The following is a 16,193-nucleotide window of genomic DNA, read 5'->3' on the forward strand; positions in this document are numbered from 1 at the left end:
ATTCAGTATTTTATTAAATTGATTTCTGTATCTACCAACTTTGCTTAATACTTAATTCTAGTAATTTAGCTATGTTTGGGTTTTCTACATAAACAAACATATCACATGTGAATTTTAAGTTTTAACCTTTTTTTTCTATCTAGTAGTTGTTTGGTTTATTTTCAAATCTGCTGGTTGCCTCTTCACGCTTATTTCTTCTTTTTTTTTTTTTTTTTTTTTTTTTTTTTTTTTATAGAGACAAGGTCTTGCCATGTTTGCCATAGAGACAGGGTCTCGCTCATTTGCCCAGGCTGGAATACGGTGACATAATCATTGTCCACTGCAACCTCAAACTCCTAGGCTTAAGCAATCCTCTGGCCTCAGCTTCCTGAGTAGCTGGGACTATAGGCCCACGCCACTACACCCAGCTAATTTTTTTTTTTTTTTTTAAGAAACAGGACACTGTTGCACAGGCTGATCTCCTGACCTCAAGCAGTCTTCAGATCTCAGCCTCCCAAGTAACTGTGACTATAGCCACAAACCATCATGCTCAGCCCTTTAGAAATTTCTTCTAACCTATTAAGAATTCTTATTTGATCCCCTTTTCTGATTCTGCTGTTCCTGCTAGCTCTTCCTGGTGATGTTTTGGGTTTTGTGTGTGTTTTAGATTTAAACTACAAACTCATTCTTTGGAATTTTGTTTCTGCTAGATACTTGGTGGCAATACTTTAAGATCACTTTAAATTATTGACCTGAGGTTTTTGAGCCATTTGGTAGAATTTGACCCATAAACCATAGGGGAACTGATTTCTCAGGATTTTGTTATTTTGTGTCGCAGGGGCAGGACAGGGAGGAGACCTTCACTAGGGTAATTTTTGAAATGCTCTAGGCGTGGTCTCCTGCCCACCCTGAGAGTTTAGCCTTATGAGGACTCCACTGTTAACTACCCCATCTTTGGCTTCTTTGCTTCCTGTGCTTTGTCCTGAAATGCTGTGGAAATCTCAGCTCAGATTTGTACCTGCTTTAGCAATAACCTCAGGGTGAGAAGCCCCCTTTCCTGCCTTCAGTACCACTTCCTCTGTTCCCTTGGTTTTACCTTCTTGCTGGCTTATCAAGCATTTTTAAAGGGGAGGGGGTTACCTTTTATCAAACTTTTTTTTTTTGAGTCGGAGTCTCACTCTGTCACCCAGGCTGGGGTGCAGTGGCATGCTCATGGCCACCACAGCCTCCACCTGCTGTGCTCATCAGATCCTTCTGCCTCAGTCTTCCAAGTAACTGGAACGACAGGCGTGCACCACCACGCCTGGCTAATTTTTTGATTTATCGTAGAGACGAGGTCTCACCAAGTTGCCCAGTCTGATCTCGAACCCTTGGGCTCAGGCAGTCTTCTCTCCTTGGTCTCCCAAAGTACTGGGATTACAGGCGTGTGCCACTGTACCCGGCATTAAGCATTTTAAGTTGTTTTCATTAGGAGTGTAAGTCAGAGTAACAAATCCACCACACTATTGGAAATTCCCGTGTCATTTGACTCTGCATTTCTAGTCTTTTTGGAAATGAAATATATGGGGAAATTGAGCACCTGAAATATTTATATCAGTGAAATGGAGAATGGACTTTTACAGCTGCTAATCAAAGATAATTTCTTTTTTTATAGGTGTCAGCTGTGATGCATGTTTAAAAGGAAATTTTCGAGGTCGCAGATACAAGTGTTTAATTTGCTACGATTACGATCTTTGTGCATCTTGTTATGAAAGTGGTGCAACAACAACGAGGCATACAACTGACCACCCAATGCAGTGCATATTAACAAGGGTAGATTTTGGTAAGTATTTAGTTAAAATCGTCATAAATTTCATCACGTGGAATTGTGTGTGTGCCCAAAGAAGTAAAGGCAAAATGGTCTAAAACTATCCCCGGTGGCATACGTGAGGCCCCAAATTCATTAAAAATAAAACAAATCTTACTTTTATATGCCAGGTCATCATGTCTCTTAATCATGGTTTACTTATTTATGAAAGCCATAAATATACACGACTGACAAGGTATGAAATAATATTGAACGCTTCACTAGAGAAGCATACAGTACTAATTAGTCATGTAGTGATCAGAAAGCAGATAGTTTCTGCAACTGATTAGAAGGCATTGTCTCTAAGAAGAGCTATCTTTTCATGTAGTTTCTTACCTACCCAATGCTTGTTACTATCTGTCTTTTATTACAGTCATCCCAGTGGATATGAAGTGGTATCTCAGGTGGTTTTGATTTGAGTTTCTCTGATGGCCAGTGCTGTTGAGCATCTTTTCTTGTGTTTATTGGCCCTTCTGTATCTACTCTGAAGAAGTATCCAGATCCTTTGCCACTTTTATTTGGCTAATATGTCTTTGTTATTGAATTTTAATAGCTTTTTATTCTATATACAAGTTCCTTATCAGATAGATGATTTGCAAAATTTTTCTCCCATTCTGTGGGATTGCCTTTTCTCTTTCTTGATGATATGTTTTGGAAACCAAAAGTTTTTATTTTGGTAATGTCCAGTTTATCTGTTTTTTTCATTTGTTGACTTTTAGTGTCATCCAAAAAACTACTGGCTAAGCCAAGGTCATGAAGATTTAAATCTAGGTGTTCTTCTAAGAGTTTTATAGTTTTAGCGCCTACGTTTAGATCTTTGATCTATTTATAATTAATTTTTGTATGTAGAATGAAGTAGAGGGTCAGTTTCATTCTTTTGCATATGGATATCCAATTGTCCCAGCATAATTTATTGAAAAGACTATTCTTTACCCAGTGCTTTGTCTTGTCCTTAAAAATAAGTTGACTAGCCGGGCTCGGTGGCTCAGCCTGTAATCCCAGCACTTTGGGAGGCTGAGGTGAGAGGATTGCCTGAGCCCGCAAGTTTGAGACCCGCCTGGGCAACTTGGCGAGCCCTCGTCTCTACAATAAATCAAAAAATTAGCCGGGCGTGGTAGCGCATGCCTGTAGTTCCTGCTACTTGGAAGGCTGAGGCGGAAGGATCGCCCGAGCCCAGCAGGTCGAGGCTGCGATGGCCAGGAGCGGCCACGGCACTCCAGTCTGGGTGACAGAGTGAGACTCCAACTCAAAAAAAAAAAATAAGTTGACTATAAGTGAGGGTTTATTTCTGGACTTAGTCTGTTCCATCCATCTGTATTATGTTGTTACGCTTGTAAAGACTATCTTGATTTATGTAGCCTTGTAGTAAGTTTTGAAATCAAGAAGAGTGAGTCTTCCAACTTTATTTTTCAAGATTGTTTTGCATATTCTGTGTCCTTTGCATTTCTGTATGAAATGAGCAGCTTGTCAGTTTCTGCAAAGAAGCCAACAGGGATTTTGGTAGGGATTATGTTGAATCTTTAAGTTAGTTTGGAAAGTATGATCATCTTAAAAATATTAAATCTACTAATTCTTGAACATGGGATATGTTTCCATTTATTTAGGTCTGTAATTTGTTTCAATAAAGTTTTGTAGTTATCAGAGTATATGTTTGTACTTCTATTATTAAATGTATTCCTAATTATAGATGGTTCCCAGCTTTTTATTTTAAAAGCAGGATTTATTAAGAGGACAGAAAAGCTCCCACAGTGGGAGGGGACCCGAGGGGGTTACCCAGTTCCCAACTTCTATGGGGACTTATGATTTTTTTTTACTTTACAATGATGCAAAAGTGCCGGACTCTGTAGACAATAACTGCATCTGGGCGTTCTCGTGTTGATCACGGTTGTCTATTCTTCCCCCCTGAGCACTTGTGTCCTTTAATATGGTGGACCTGCTGATTCTTTCTGTTGCTATCAGTGTGGCCACAGTATACCCAGAGATAAGGAAAATCTAAATTACAGCAAAGCTAAAACTAGATGTGAAATGAGTGACGTTTCAAAATTACACGAAGGAGTGGGAGTTGTTGGCTTTGCTTCCTCCTAAGGCTGTAGCAGCTATCTGGAGAAGGGATTTCGAGGGAGTAGCGTGGGGTTCTTGTGGGAACAAGGACATCACAAACATAGAAGGGCCCAAACACTTTCACAGGGTGAGGCTGTCGGTGGATGTTTCAGGCACGCTTTTGTTTTTACATAACTGTACGATATGATTTTATTTATATACGTCTTTAAAAACTAATATTTCTTAATGCAGTTGAACTTTGTTTTTCAGATTTGTACTATGGTGGGGAAGCTTTCTCTGTAGAGCAGCCACAGTCTTTTACTTGTCCCTATTGTGGAAAAATGGGCTATACGGAGACCTCTCTTCAAGAACATGTTACTTCTGAACACGCAGAAACATCAACAGAAGTGGTAAGTGAAGCAGCCCTGTGTCTAAAATTGTGTGGCAGGGTGCATGATTCCTGGCATTAATAAAGCAAGGCCACTGTCATCTGCTTCATGCTCAATGTACTGATACCGTCTGCATACCTGTTAAAGTTACGTTTTAGTAGCAAATTTCACACATTCTAGAAGGCTGCATTTATGCAAAAGAATGCCCTTTATCTATCTACATTGGCCTTTCTTAGCCTGTTGCTGAAAGCACAGCGTAGAGTTTTGACCAAATCAGGAACCCTTATTAAATGCATTATGAAAAGGTTAAAAGGATCACAGCCTGCAACATTATCTCTTTTTATAGCATTCCTACTACTTGCTTAATTGTTCTTCTACAGGAGACTTTCACAAGGAAATTTAAAAATCTTTGGTTGTAGCTTCAGTAGCAGTCCATTGTCAGTCTCATCATAGCATATAGCTGACTTGACTTAGTTTTCATTCAATCAAATCTCTTGCTTCCTAAGTCACTGCTCTGGTATCCCTAGAAGTTCTTCCTACCCTGAATCTTTTTCAGTGGCTAAAAGCCAAGGGCCCAAAATAATACACAAAGAAAGTCTCACCTTGAAAGCTTTTTAGATGTTTTACTTGACACCTGAGTAAGCATGCATCCAACTGCAAGAAATGATAGAGCACACCCCAAAGAGTCTCTTCCTCAGCTTATTACCATTGAGAACCACAGGTAAAGTGAAAGCTCGGTATGGACCTATAAATACTGAATTTGGGGGATTTGGGCATAAGCAGTTGCACATTGCATCAACTCATAAGCCCCTAAATGCACTGAAAACAAATGAACTTAAACCAGAGAAATAAAGCTGCATACTCAAGGACATGACTGGTAGGGGCAGGCTGGACTTAGCCAGTCCTTTGGATTCCAGGGTCTGTTTGTGCTGCAGCTCTGTGTGATGCGGTTTATGTCCATTCTCATTGACACTGCTGATTTGTTGCTTGAAGTTGCTACAAGATTTATAGTTAGAACAGCGGGTAGATTTTCTTTATGTAGACCTCAAGTCAAGTTTTACTGTCTGACAACTCAGAAATGCTCTCATCTTACACCTGGGGAGCCTCAGAGCATTGTTGCATTTTTACTGCCATTCTGAGTTTGTTCTTGTTCTGTAAAGTGACTTTGCTTCCTTGTGGCTTAGTCCCAGATACCGATATAAGAAATTCTGACTCGATTGCATCTCCATCCTGGGTTTTGGGGAAAACTTGCAATCCTTTTTCTTTGACTTTATTTTTGTTTAGTTTGGGTACTTTATTAATCTAGATGCAATAGGTGGTAGTGTGGGGTCTCTGTTGTAAATTAGGCATTCTTAAGATCATTATTGACTAGGCGCGGTGGCTCAGCCTATCATGCCAGCACTTTAGGAGGCCAAGGCATGAAGATTGCCTGAGCCCAGGGGTTCAAGACCAGCCTGGGCAACTTGGTGAGACATCGTCTCTACAATAAATCGCAAAAATAACCTGGATGGGGTACTGTACATCTGTAGTTCCATCTACTTGGAAGGCCAAGGTGGAAGGATCGCAACCCAGCAGGTTGAAGCTGTGGTGGCCCTGAGCATGCCACTGCACTCCAGCCTGGGTGACAGAGTGAGACTACTCAAAAAAAAAATCATTATTAGTAAGCACTAGTCATCACACTGGGACAGGGTAATGCCCCAGTTTTTTATATCCTTACCTTTATTTATTTTGTGTGTGAAAGTAAATACTTAAAATGTATTTATACTCCTCTGCACCTGGTACACAGTTTGAAAATTAAATACCCACCATCCACAAATTGCTTTGTGGTCTGTCTTCCATAATAGTGTTGACTTATATACCCTCATTAAATTCCCAGACTTTCATGACATAGCTCAAGGCTGTTGCTACTGTATTCTAATTTTTTGTGTTGGTTTTTGTGGACATTTTAAGGATTTCTCCCTCCTTATTGGTCCTTAGCCTTTGCATAAGTTTTACGTCTACCTCTGTTCCCACTCAGACACTTCAAAGTGAAAAAGGATAAGTAGACAAAAATCTTTGATATAAAAGTCCAGGGGTTTTTTCTTCTTCAAAATGTGGGTCCTGTCCTAAAGCTGGCATTCAGCAGGTATTCCCAAGCATGAAATGCTGACTCGTGTCGATGCTGAAGGGTTGGTCCCTATACCGTACCAGTTGCTGAGTGTTTTGAATGCCTCTCTGTGTATGTGTGAAGTGTGTTGGCAGCTCTGATGTGCTACCTGTTTATTACTGTGTGTTCCCATCTGTCTCCCCAGTGTTTGTCAGTCATGATGAATTAAACATTTTGAGTTCTGCAATTCCAGAGTGGCTCACGTTATTTTGGTGGGGATTATATTCACACAGCAACTGCTGTATCTTCTTTTCTCTTCCTCTTGACACGTTCCTTTCTAGAGCTCAGTTTGTTGTCTCGCTTTGCCCCTTGTTACCTGTGCGTGTCCTTTAGACCACATGTGTACCTCCCTGTATGGATCTTACCCTTCTGACCAGCAACCTTTTGGAACATTTAGGGGCAAGAGGGTATATCACTGCTAATATTATTGTCACCACTGGTGAATGTGGATACCTGACATTAGATACCTGGCATACTTTTTTTTTTTAGTTGGAGTCTCACTGTGTCACCCAGGCTGGGGGGCAGTGGCACGTTCCTGGCCACCACAGCCTCGACCTGCTGGGCTCTGGCAATCCTTCCATCTCAGCCTTCCAAGTCGCCAGAACTACAGATGCACGCTTCCATACCCGGCTAATTTTTTTGATTTATTGTGTAGACGAGGTCTCACCAAGTTGCCCAGGTGGGTCTCGAACCCATGGACTCAGGCAGTCCTCTCATCTTGGCCTCCCAAAGTGCTGGGATGATAGGCATGAGCCACCGCGCCTGGTAAAGAAGGGCATTTTTTTTTTTTTTTTTTTAGTCGGAGTCTCACTCTGTCACCCAGATTGGATTGCAGTGGCCGCTCCCGGCCCCTGCAGCCTCGACCTGCTGGGCTCCGGCGATCAAGAAGGGCATTTTTTAAACAACTCTGTAGTCTTTTGTTTACATCTGTCTGCCTCCTTTTTCAACTTAACTCTATGGCCTAACTAAGATTTGTCTGCCCTTCTTAGGATTAATTTGCAGCTGCTCAAGAGGCTTTTAATTTTGAGGTTATAATGGATACCTTAAAACCAGATACAATGAAAAACAGTATCTGACATAGAATATATAGTAAAAGTGACTACTCTTATTAAAGTAAAGGCTTTAATTGACTGTTACTGCTTGCATTCTCCTTTATCAAAGAATGCAGTTGGACACTCTCTGTTTTTAAGTTCACTAACAACAATATTTTATTTAGTAAGAGTACCAAATTGCGCTGGGTGCGGTGGCTCACACCTATCATCACAGCTCTTTGGGAGGCCAAGTTTAGAGGCTTGCCTAAGCCCATGGGTTCAAGACCAGCCTGGGCAACTTGGTGTGACCTCATCTCTACAATAAATCAAAAAATTAGCCGGGCGTGGTGGTGCATGCCTGTAGTTCCAGCTACTTGGAAGGCTGAGGAAGGATCGCCTGAGCCCAGTAAGTGGAGTCTGCGGTGTCTGTGAGCATGTCACTGCCCTCCAACCTGGGTGACAGAGTGAGACTCCAACTCAAAAAAAAAAAGAGTGCCAAGTTGCCACTACTCAAATTGCATTGACCTGGAGAGATTGTAGATTAAAAGAACATAAGGGAAGACTCCAAAAAAAACTGGAATTTATTTATCAAAAATTGCATATTCTTACATGTTTAAACTTGTCATCTTCAAAGTACTTTCCATTTGCTGCAGCACACCTGTTGAGACGCTTTGTCCACTGCCCAAAACAGTTTTTGAACTCGTCACTTTTGGTACCTTTTAGTGCTTCTGCTGTTGTTTATTTCACTTCTTCCACATCGGCAAAAATTTTCCCTCTGAGGACTTTTTTCATTCAGGGAAACAAAGTCTCTTAGGTGAGATCAAGTGAATGGAGAGGGTGGGATACAGGAGTCATGCCATCTTTTGGTCAAAAGCTGCTGAACACTCAGCTCGGTCTGAGCAAAGTTGTTTGTGTCAATCACCCATCATGAAATGGGCTAATGTGTTGAAGGATCTTCAAAAAAATTCGCTGAAGCCAAATCCTCTCATAACAGCGTTAGCTGGTACTCTGATGCCAGTGGGTTCCTAGAACACTTACCTAGTAGGGAAAGCCTGCATAACAAAGGGTCTGCCCTCCAAAAGATATTTCTGGTTTTTTTGGCGTCCCCCTTGTAGTTTTTTACTACTTGTGCCTTTTGTTGCTTTTGACTCAAAGCACTTTTGTATTTTGCAAACAATTTTTCTACCTTTAGGATTTGGCTATCTTTTGCATATTTTAAAATAATAGTTATTTTCATTTGCTTGTTTAAAATCAGATAGTAATATTTCTGATTCTAAGGGTGAAGCAGCAATCAGTTCCTCCCCACCAGAAGATTTTTGAGCTAATGTCAGGGAAGGAAATAATTAGAGACACTGAGGTATTCCATAGGGTGGCCCTGTAAGCATGTAACATAATATTCTTAAAGCTATTCAGTAAGAAATGTATTCCTTAAAATGATAGGAAAACCAAAAAGGGAATTAATTACATTATTATGAGAATGAGGTAATAGTAACTTTTCCGGGAAGATTTCTTTGCCTAGTATTTGAGAGTACATTGTTATCTCTGGGACGGGTGTGCTTCTGGGGGAGGGTTTTCGTCGCTCTCTACTTTCCTCTGTGTTGAATTAAAATCCCATGAGGGAAGGTGAACAGACAGTTTTCAGAATGGGAAGGACACCTAATGTGAGGGGAGTTTAACTGGGTAAGATAGCAGCAGGTGTCAGTGACATTTATTTTGAATTCTTCCTTTCTTCAGCCTCTGATCTGCCTTCTTTGTCCTGTGAAATACTGGTTTGTCTAATTCAGTATCCAGACAGCTAATTTCAGTTCAGTGCATAGAAATGTTTTGTAGTACTTCCTGGAAGATTTGCAGGGAAGGTGATATAAATTAAAGATAGGGCAACCCTTTCAGGTCCCCTCCATTGTGGGTCCACTGTGGGAGCTTTTCTGTCCTCTCAATAAATCCTGCTTTCTCAAAATAGATAGATAGATAGATAGACAGACTAGATAGATAGATAGATAGATAGATAGGCAGGCTCCCTGGCATTGTTGACACATTACGTCAAATAGTTCAAAGTTCTTTAATCACTTTGCAGCCTTGTCTTTTCTCTTTCTGTCCCCCGTCCCCCATCCTGTCCTGTCCCCCATGTTAAAAAAATACTGGCAAAGAAAATTATTTGAAGATGCCGGTCTCGGTATTCATAGCTGAGGCCAATTTTTTCTAGGATACTGTATCAGACTCAACCTTGCTTGGCAAACTTGCTTGGAGATGTGAAACATACAGAGCCATCATTGTCATACTCTGATTTAAACTCATTATAAAGAACACAAATTCAGGAAGTTAGGTGCCACTCTTTTCTGACTCTTCTCTCAGTTGCTGCTTGCTTGGGGCCCTCCTCCCTGACCCTGGCCCCCTCTGGCTTCCAGCTTCCTGTTGACACCATTGAGGAATAGAAGGTTCCCATTTCCCTTCCTTTCTCAACATCTACAAGTAAATTACATAATTACCCCCAGGAAAGATAGAAAACATGTGCTTGGGATGGGCTTTTTCTTTTAGCTCAGCACAGATGCTTACCTAGAGTAAATATTGGACATGGTGAAGAAATGGGACAGTTCTGATTCCTTCGGAGTTATTTTTCAGCGTGGCTAAATTATGTTGTTACAAGCTTTGTGAATTCCCAAGACATGAACATGCACGTGTGATTTCAGTTTTTGTATAAGAATCATATTTAAAACCAAAACTTAATTACTTCTTGGGACTAAATTACATGTAAATTCTGCTCTTCAGAAGCAGTGACAGTTCCGACTTCAGCATTAAAATGGGAAGAATGGAACTGAGGGGGAAAATGAATTTAATAGGAAGTAGCTCACGCTTAATTATAAGTTGATTGTGGTGTTTCCCCGCAGCCACAGAAAATCTGGATTATAATCTAGTTGAATAGTGTGCTCACCCAAATCTTGAAAGGACCTTTATCTGTATTGGCAAAATGGATGACCAAGGTGCAAGGAGCTACAAGTTAGAAGGTTCTAGAAGGCCCAAAAGGAGTTTTTTGACCATGCATTGAAGACTTTCCACTAGTACTTTAGGTATGTTCCCAAAGCAAGCCGCTAGTAGTCAGTCTTGTATTCATTGTATTTCCAGATTTTGTAAGATAAACTAATAACTTTTAATTGGGCGCAGGAGGTCAAAAAAGCTGACTACTTTCATTCGCTTTGACAGTGGTTAGCTCAATAGAATGTCCTTCTTCCTGTTTTTTGTTGGTTTGTTTTTGGTATAAGCATTAAAACATAACACATATAAAGGGGTTTCCTGTCTTGGCTTAAAATTCTGATGGCTCTTTTTGGGTTCTCACTCTTCTATGAGAACAAAATGAAGATTTTTACTTCATTGTATTGCAAGTGATCAGAAAATCTATCTGGCAAAAAAAGCCTGGGGTGTTTCTAAGAGTTCCTCAAAAGCAGAGACATGAATTGTACCCCAGTTTGAAAAAATAATGAAAAATTTACACCAATTTTTAATATACACAGGTAACTAATCTACCCTGTCAGAATTTTTAATTTACTAACTCACTGAGATTTCATAGCATAGGTTCTTTAGCCAGAAATAGGGATCTAGTTCTAAAGAGTACTTTTTAAACCTCTGCACAGTACCCAAAGAGAGACCACAGTCTGATGTGGTTGTCACTAGTTTAAGAAAGAATTTAGAGGAAATCCAAACCTACTGTAGAGTGGTTGATGCTTGTTTGGCGAAGAATGTATGGAACTCTTTTAACCCGTTGCACTCGGATGTCCCCTCTCAGGGGACATAAAGAGATTGCTGGTGATTATACAGGACAAATTTATGCAAGCAGATTTTTCAGAAATGTGTTTCCTTGAAGTTATCCATTCAAATGCAATGAAAAACCTATGTACCATTTGAAATTTGTGATCGGTCAGTTAAGTAGTGGTTTTTAGGAGCCACAAATACATCCTTCCACATTCTCTTCAAACAGATTGGACAATAAATTGCATATTATTAACGTGGGAGGAAGAAAATGAGACTGTATAGTCTGCACAAATAGAAAAACACCAAGTAGAAGACATCAAACAAATTGCTTTTGTACAACATGTATCAATAAACCTGCAATGCATGTCAGTGACTGTTTCACACATTACCACACAATAGAAAAATACAAGATATAACATTTTGATTATTTTGTCTTAAATAAGTTCTTCAATGTCCAAATTCCATGATAAGCCCAATATCATTACAGTAGAACAATTGGTTCCAACGCTATAGTATTTAATATTTGTTTTTTACTATTTCGTAAAGAAGTGTGGCCAAGTTGCTGGTAGGTGATCCACAAGATGTCTTCGAGTGCAAAAAAACAACCAGGCATGCTGACTTTAGACGGTTTCTTATGGACTTTGTCATGGGGGGACGTTTTATACATTCAGCAGTGACTTGGTGTTTATATGTGGAGCCATGACTTCAAAATGTATGTTCTAGGTGTCGGTAGCAAACTGTGTTACAGTGTGCACCGCTTGGTTGCTTGTTGGTAATCGTGCACTAAGACCGCATGGAAAAATGAAAACTCCATTACGTTCTTGGGGTGTGTCCTCATCTCAGTGAGTAAAGCCTTCCAAAGGGCTACAGATGAAAAGCGAGACTGGTGGTAGCCCTCAGTGGCAAGCTAGAGCAGCTGCAGAGACAAGACTGAGAACAGCAAGGACATTTGTGAATAAGAATTTTTTTGGTTATGTGAGTAACAGTAATATTTGATGTTTCTTAGAACAGGGCAGATAGAAATGTTCAGTACCATTGTATGTTAAAGCTGTATTTGCCAAACTTCTCCAGTTATGAGTATCAACCGAGACCCTTGTCAAAAATAGATTCTTGAACCCCCTAGAATCCATTCCAGGCCTGGGAAATTGTATTTTTAACAAGTGCTCCAGATGACTTACATTCTTAGCCAAATTTAGGAACGCTAACACAAGCTAGTTCAGTAGGCTTTAATGTTGAAAAGTTGTCATAATTTTAAGCTAATGTGTTCTATGGAATTTTCCTGTACGAGGAATAGATATTGCTATATCATGTGGCTGTGGAAGTGTGATAAGCGTTAATGCTGACAAACTGTCATAGCTATCATACCCTTTGAATAGAATTTTCCTGTCCTGTACAAGGTATTAGGCACCATGATGTGGAAGTAAAGGCACACTCAGAGCTAAGCAGCATTTGTGCCCCTGAGTTGACAGGGCGGCTCTGTCTCTCTCTCCTCCCACACCACCCGCCTTTCTGTTTCTCCTGTCCACTTTGCTCTCCTTTTGCTTGATTCCTCTTGTTCCTTCCATTGTCCCTCAAAGTACAGCCTTGAGTTTCCCAGGTTTTTAATCCGAAAACAAGAGTTAGCTTGCTAAATATTAAATGTCAAACCTAGAAGATGACTGGCTCTCTGGTCTCATCAGTACTGGAGTGTGGTTTTACAAGTCTTCTTCTGAGTTCCCCTCATGTGGCCCAAACGTGGCAAAATCTGCCATGAAGTTCTAAGTCTGGGCTCTTGATTTTCTGGACCGGCTGATAACCCGGTGATCATCCCACTTCCATAATTCCTCATCCTCAGCAGTTCCTTATCCCTAGTCATTGTGGAAGTGTGGTGGCTTGGTTTTGTGTTACTTCTCTCTGAATGAAGCAGTTTTGAAGACCGTCATCCCGCCATCTTAGCGCAGTTGCTACGATGAAATTGAAAGATTTTGAGAGAAATGAAGTTACTACACAATAATGAAGAATCTTGATTTTCTTTTTATTTTACATCCTTATCTCAGAGGTGCTTTTCTAGTGTGTGGATTATCTGTCTTATTAGGATATCCTTAGTGTGTTTGTTATCTGTACTTCCCATCCTATCCTCCTCCTAAGAATGTATTTCCTTGAGGCAACCTGTCTCATCTACGGACACATGTGGCATCAAGCAGTGAAGCTTCTGCAGCTCTCTGTGCAGTTCACGTTGTGCACTGGTTTTATATAAAGGCCATTCTAAAGGAAAGTACCTTAGAGGGAACCGCCTTTTCCTTTCGGCGGTTATTTTCTCTTTGGATGAAGATTGTGTACTTTTTTTTTTTTGAGTTGAGGTCTCACTCTGTTGCCCAGGCTGAATTGCAGTGACATGATCACGACTCACCACAGACTCAGACTTCTGGGCTCAGGCAATCCTTCCTTCTCAGCCTCCCAAGGAGTTAGAACTATAGGCACACACCACCACACCCAGCTTTTTTTTTTTTTTTTGGTAGAGACAGGGTCTCGCTATGTTGCGCAGGCTAGTCTTCAACTCCTGGGCCCAATCAATCCACCTGCCTTGACCTACTAAAGTACTGGGATTGCAGGCAATCGCCACCATGCCTGGCTATAATCTTATGTTATAATAAAACTGCATAATCTAGCAGTTGTTAATTTGTTGCCAGATGACAAGTCTCAGAAATAATATCTAAACTTACTTGTTTTTATTTTCAAATAACTGGATCTTGTTTCTGTTTCTCCAAACCTTGTTGTTGTTGTTTTTTTAAAGCAAGTCTGGCCACAGTTAGAAACCAAAGACATATGGTCCTGTCCTGTGTCCTTCGAAGGGTCTGCCGTTAGCTATAAGACGGAAGCACATAAAAAGTAAAATAAGCGCATCAGACACTACTGGGTCATGTCAGAGCACCAGAACGGCACAAACAGTAAAACCCACATTTGTAGCAGAGAGAGAGTTGATCATCTGTACACTTGTAAACAAATGCAATTATTTTTCTCTCTGATGGAGGGAACAAATGCCTGACCACCTTCCTGGCACTGTCTGAGAAAGGCACCGGATGTCTCTACGCCTTTTTGTTGTTTGCCCTCAACACATGCCGTTGTGACTTCTCTAGTTCTTCGCACACTGTCGTGCTTATTTCTCATGAGCATCTGTGGATTTTCTTGAGGCTGTTTCTCAAGAGTCCCGAGTCACATAATCAGGACAGCTGATTGGACACACAGAGACTGATACCGAGCCAGAGTCAGCCTCTCAGAGGGCTTCTGCATCCTGTCGATGGAAGAGGGGAAGTTGTGTGGGGCTCTGGGAGTCGAAGTCGTCAGTTTTCTCCTGCCCCCAGCACTGTCCTTCTGAGTCTCGCCTCCTCTGCCCCTTGCCGCCAGCACTGTCCCCTTCTCCCACTTGGCTGTAAGCCGACAATAAGGTCAGTTGAGTGCCGGATTTTGCTCCAGGTCAGAGGATTCCGGCACACGGACTTGCAAGACGACTCGCGGTCTTGCCTTGCCGTAACCCTCTTGCCCACAGAGAGGCACGGGACCACGACTTCAGCTGTGCGCTTCCTGGCACTCCCTGTGGTCGTGGTCCTTGCACCCAGCCTTTCTTCTTAGCACTGTTCTTTAAGATGAAAGCGCTGGGAACTTCAAGGCCTAGCTTCCACTGTCAGACCGTCATCTGCCCGTTGTGATTTCTTGACCAGTGAGGACTTTCCACTGAAGATGTTCCTCGTTCTGTCTGTCTTTCCCTCTGCTTCCCCACTGCACCAACTCCGTTGAGCCTGCTCCTTCAGAAGCCCCTTCCCAAGCTTTTAGACCTCCCTGAACTCTGCCGTTCCCACACCATTTTCTTTCTACTTTTTCCTTCTATCTCTGGGGCCCACAGAGAAGTTGGTCTTTATTTAAACTTGATCTGGTTGTGAGCTTCTGCCCTAATACCTTTCTTTGGGAAATAAGGTTATAAAAGTAGGCGTCCTTCCCGTTTTCCCCTTCGAAGTTCCATTTATTAATTTATAGGACATGATTGCATATGGCCAATATCATCTTCTGTCTTACCATATCACATTCAACAGATGGAACTGTGCACAGTTGCGTCCTCTGCTGTCTTGTCTGGGGACTGGCCTTCAGGTCCTGCTCGCTCTGGGGAAGTGTGCCTTAGGCTTTCATCTGTCTTGACCATTCAGAACTCGACTGGCCAAATATTATTGTGCACTAAATAGCACCTTTTAAAGTTTGTAATGCAGCCGGACTCGGTGGCTCAGCCTGTAATCCTGTGCCTAGGGAGGCTGAGGTGAGTGGATTGCCTGAGCCTGTGGGCTCGAGACCCGCCTGGGCAACTTGGTGAGACCTCATCTCTACAATAAATAAAAAATTAGCTGGACATGGTAGCGCGTGCCTGTAATTCCAGCTACTCGGAAGGCTGAGGCGGAAGGATCGCCGGAGCCCAGCAGGTTGAGGCTGCGGTGGCCGGGAGTGGCCATTGCTCTCCAGTCTGGGGGACAGAGTGAGACTCCAACTCAAAAAATAAAATAAAGTAAAATAAAGGTTTGTAATGCAAACGGTTCTGCTGGATAATGCAGAGGAGCCCGCTAGGCTGTTGGAAGGCCCTGTCGGATCCCATTGATGTGTCTGGACTGCTGTGTGACCCTGAGGCCTGCGCCCTAGTGTGGCACGCAGCGCGCAGCAATTCTCGCTGAAGTTTCACTGTTTCTTACAGTTCAGGTTCCACTGTGTTTCACCTGGTTAAAACCTGCTCATTGTAACACCTGTAGCAAACCCTGGTTTGGAAGGATGTCTGACTGATGCTCATTTCGTCTTTCATTTCAGATTTGTCCAATATGTGCAGCGTTGCCTGGAGGCGATCCTAATCATGTCACAGATGACTTTGCAGCTCATCTTACACTTGAACACAGAGCCCCTAGAGATTTAATATCCTTTTAAGAAGAAACAAGGGACAGAGGGACAGACTTGTTGGTAACATTTTGTGTGTGTGTGTGTGTGTGTGTGTGTGTGTGTGTGTGTGT

General features: G+C 41.7%; 1 protein-coding gene across 1 annotated transcript in view; it reads left to right on the forward strand.

Moving 5' to 3' along the window:
- Positions 1–1,614: 1,614 nt before the first annotated feature.
- The window catches only part of KCMF1 (potassium channel modulatory factor 1), a gene marked incomplete at its 5' end in the record, with an annotated part of 28,093 nt that continues 13,514 nt past the window's right edge, over positions 1,615–16,193 (forward strand). The window contains 3 exons of the mRNA XM_021717448.1: positions 1,615–1,801; positions 4,136–4,275; positions 15,997–16,098. Coding sequence (XP_021573123.1) covers positions 1,615–1,801; positions 4,136–4,275; positions 15,997–16,098 — 429 coding nt within the window. The remainder of the gene's footprint in view (positions 1,802–4,135; positions 4,276–15,996; positions 16,099–16,193) is intronic.

Source organism: Carlito syrichta, unplaced genomic scaffold, assembly GCF_000164805.1.
Source record: "Carlito syrichta isolate Samal-C Ts95f unplaced genomic scaffold, Tarsius_syrichta-2.0.1 Scaffold309758, whole genome shotgun sequence".
In the NCBI taxonomy this organism is placed as follows: domain Eukaryota; kingdom Metazoa; phylum Chordata; class Mammalia; order Primates; family Tarsiidae; genus Carlito; species Carlito syrichta.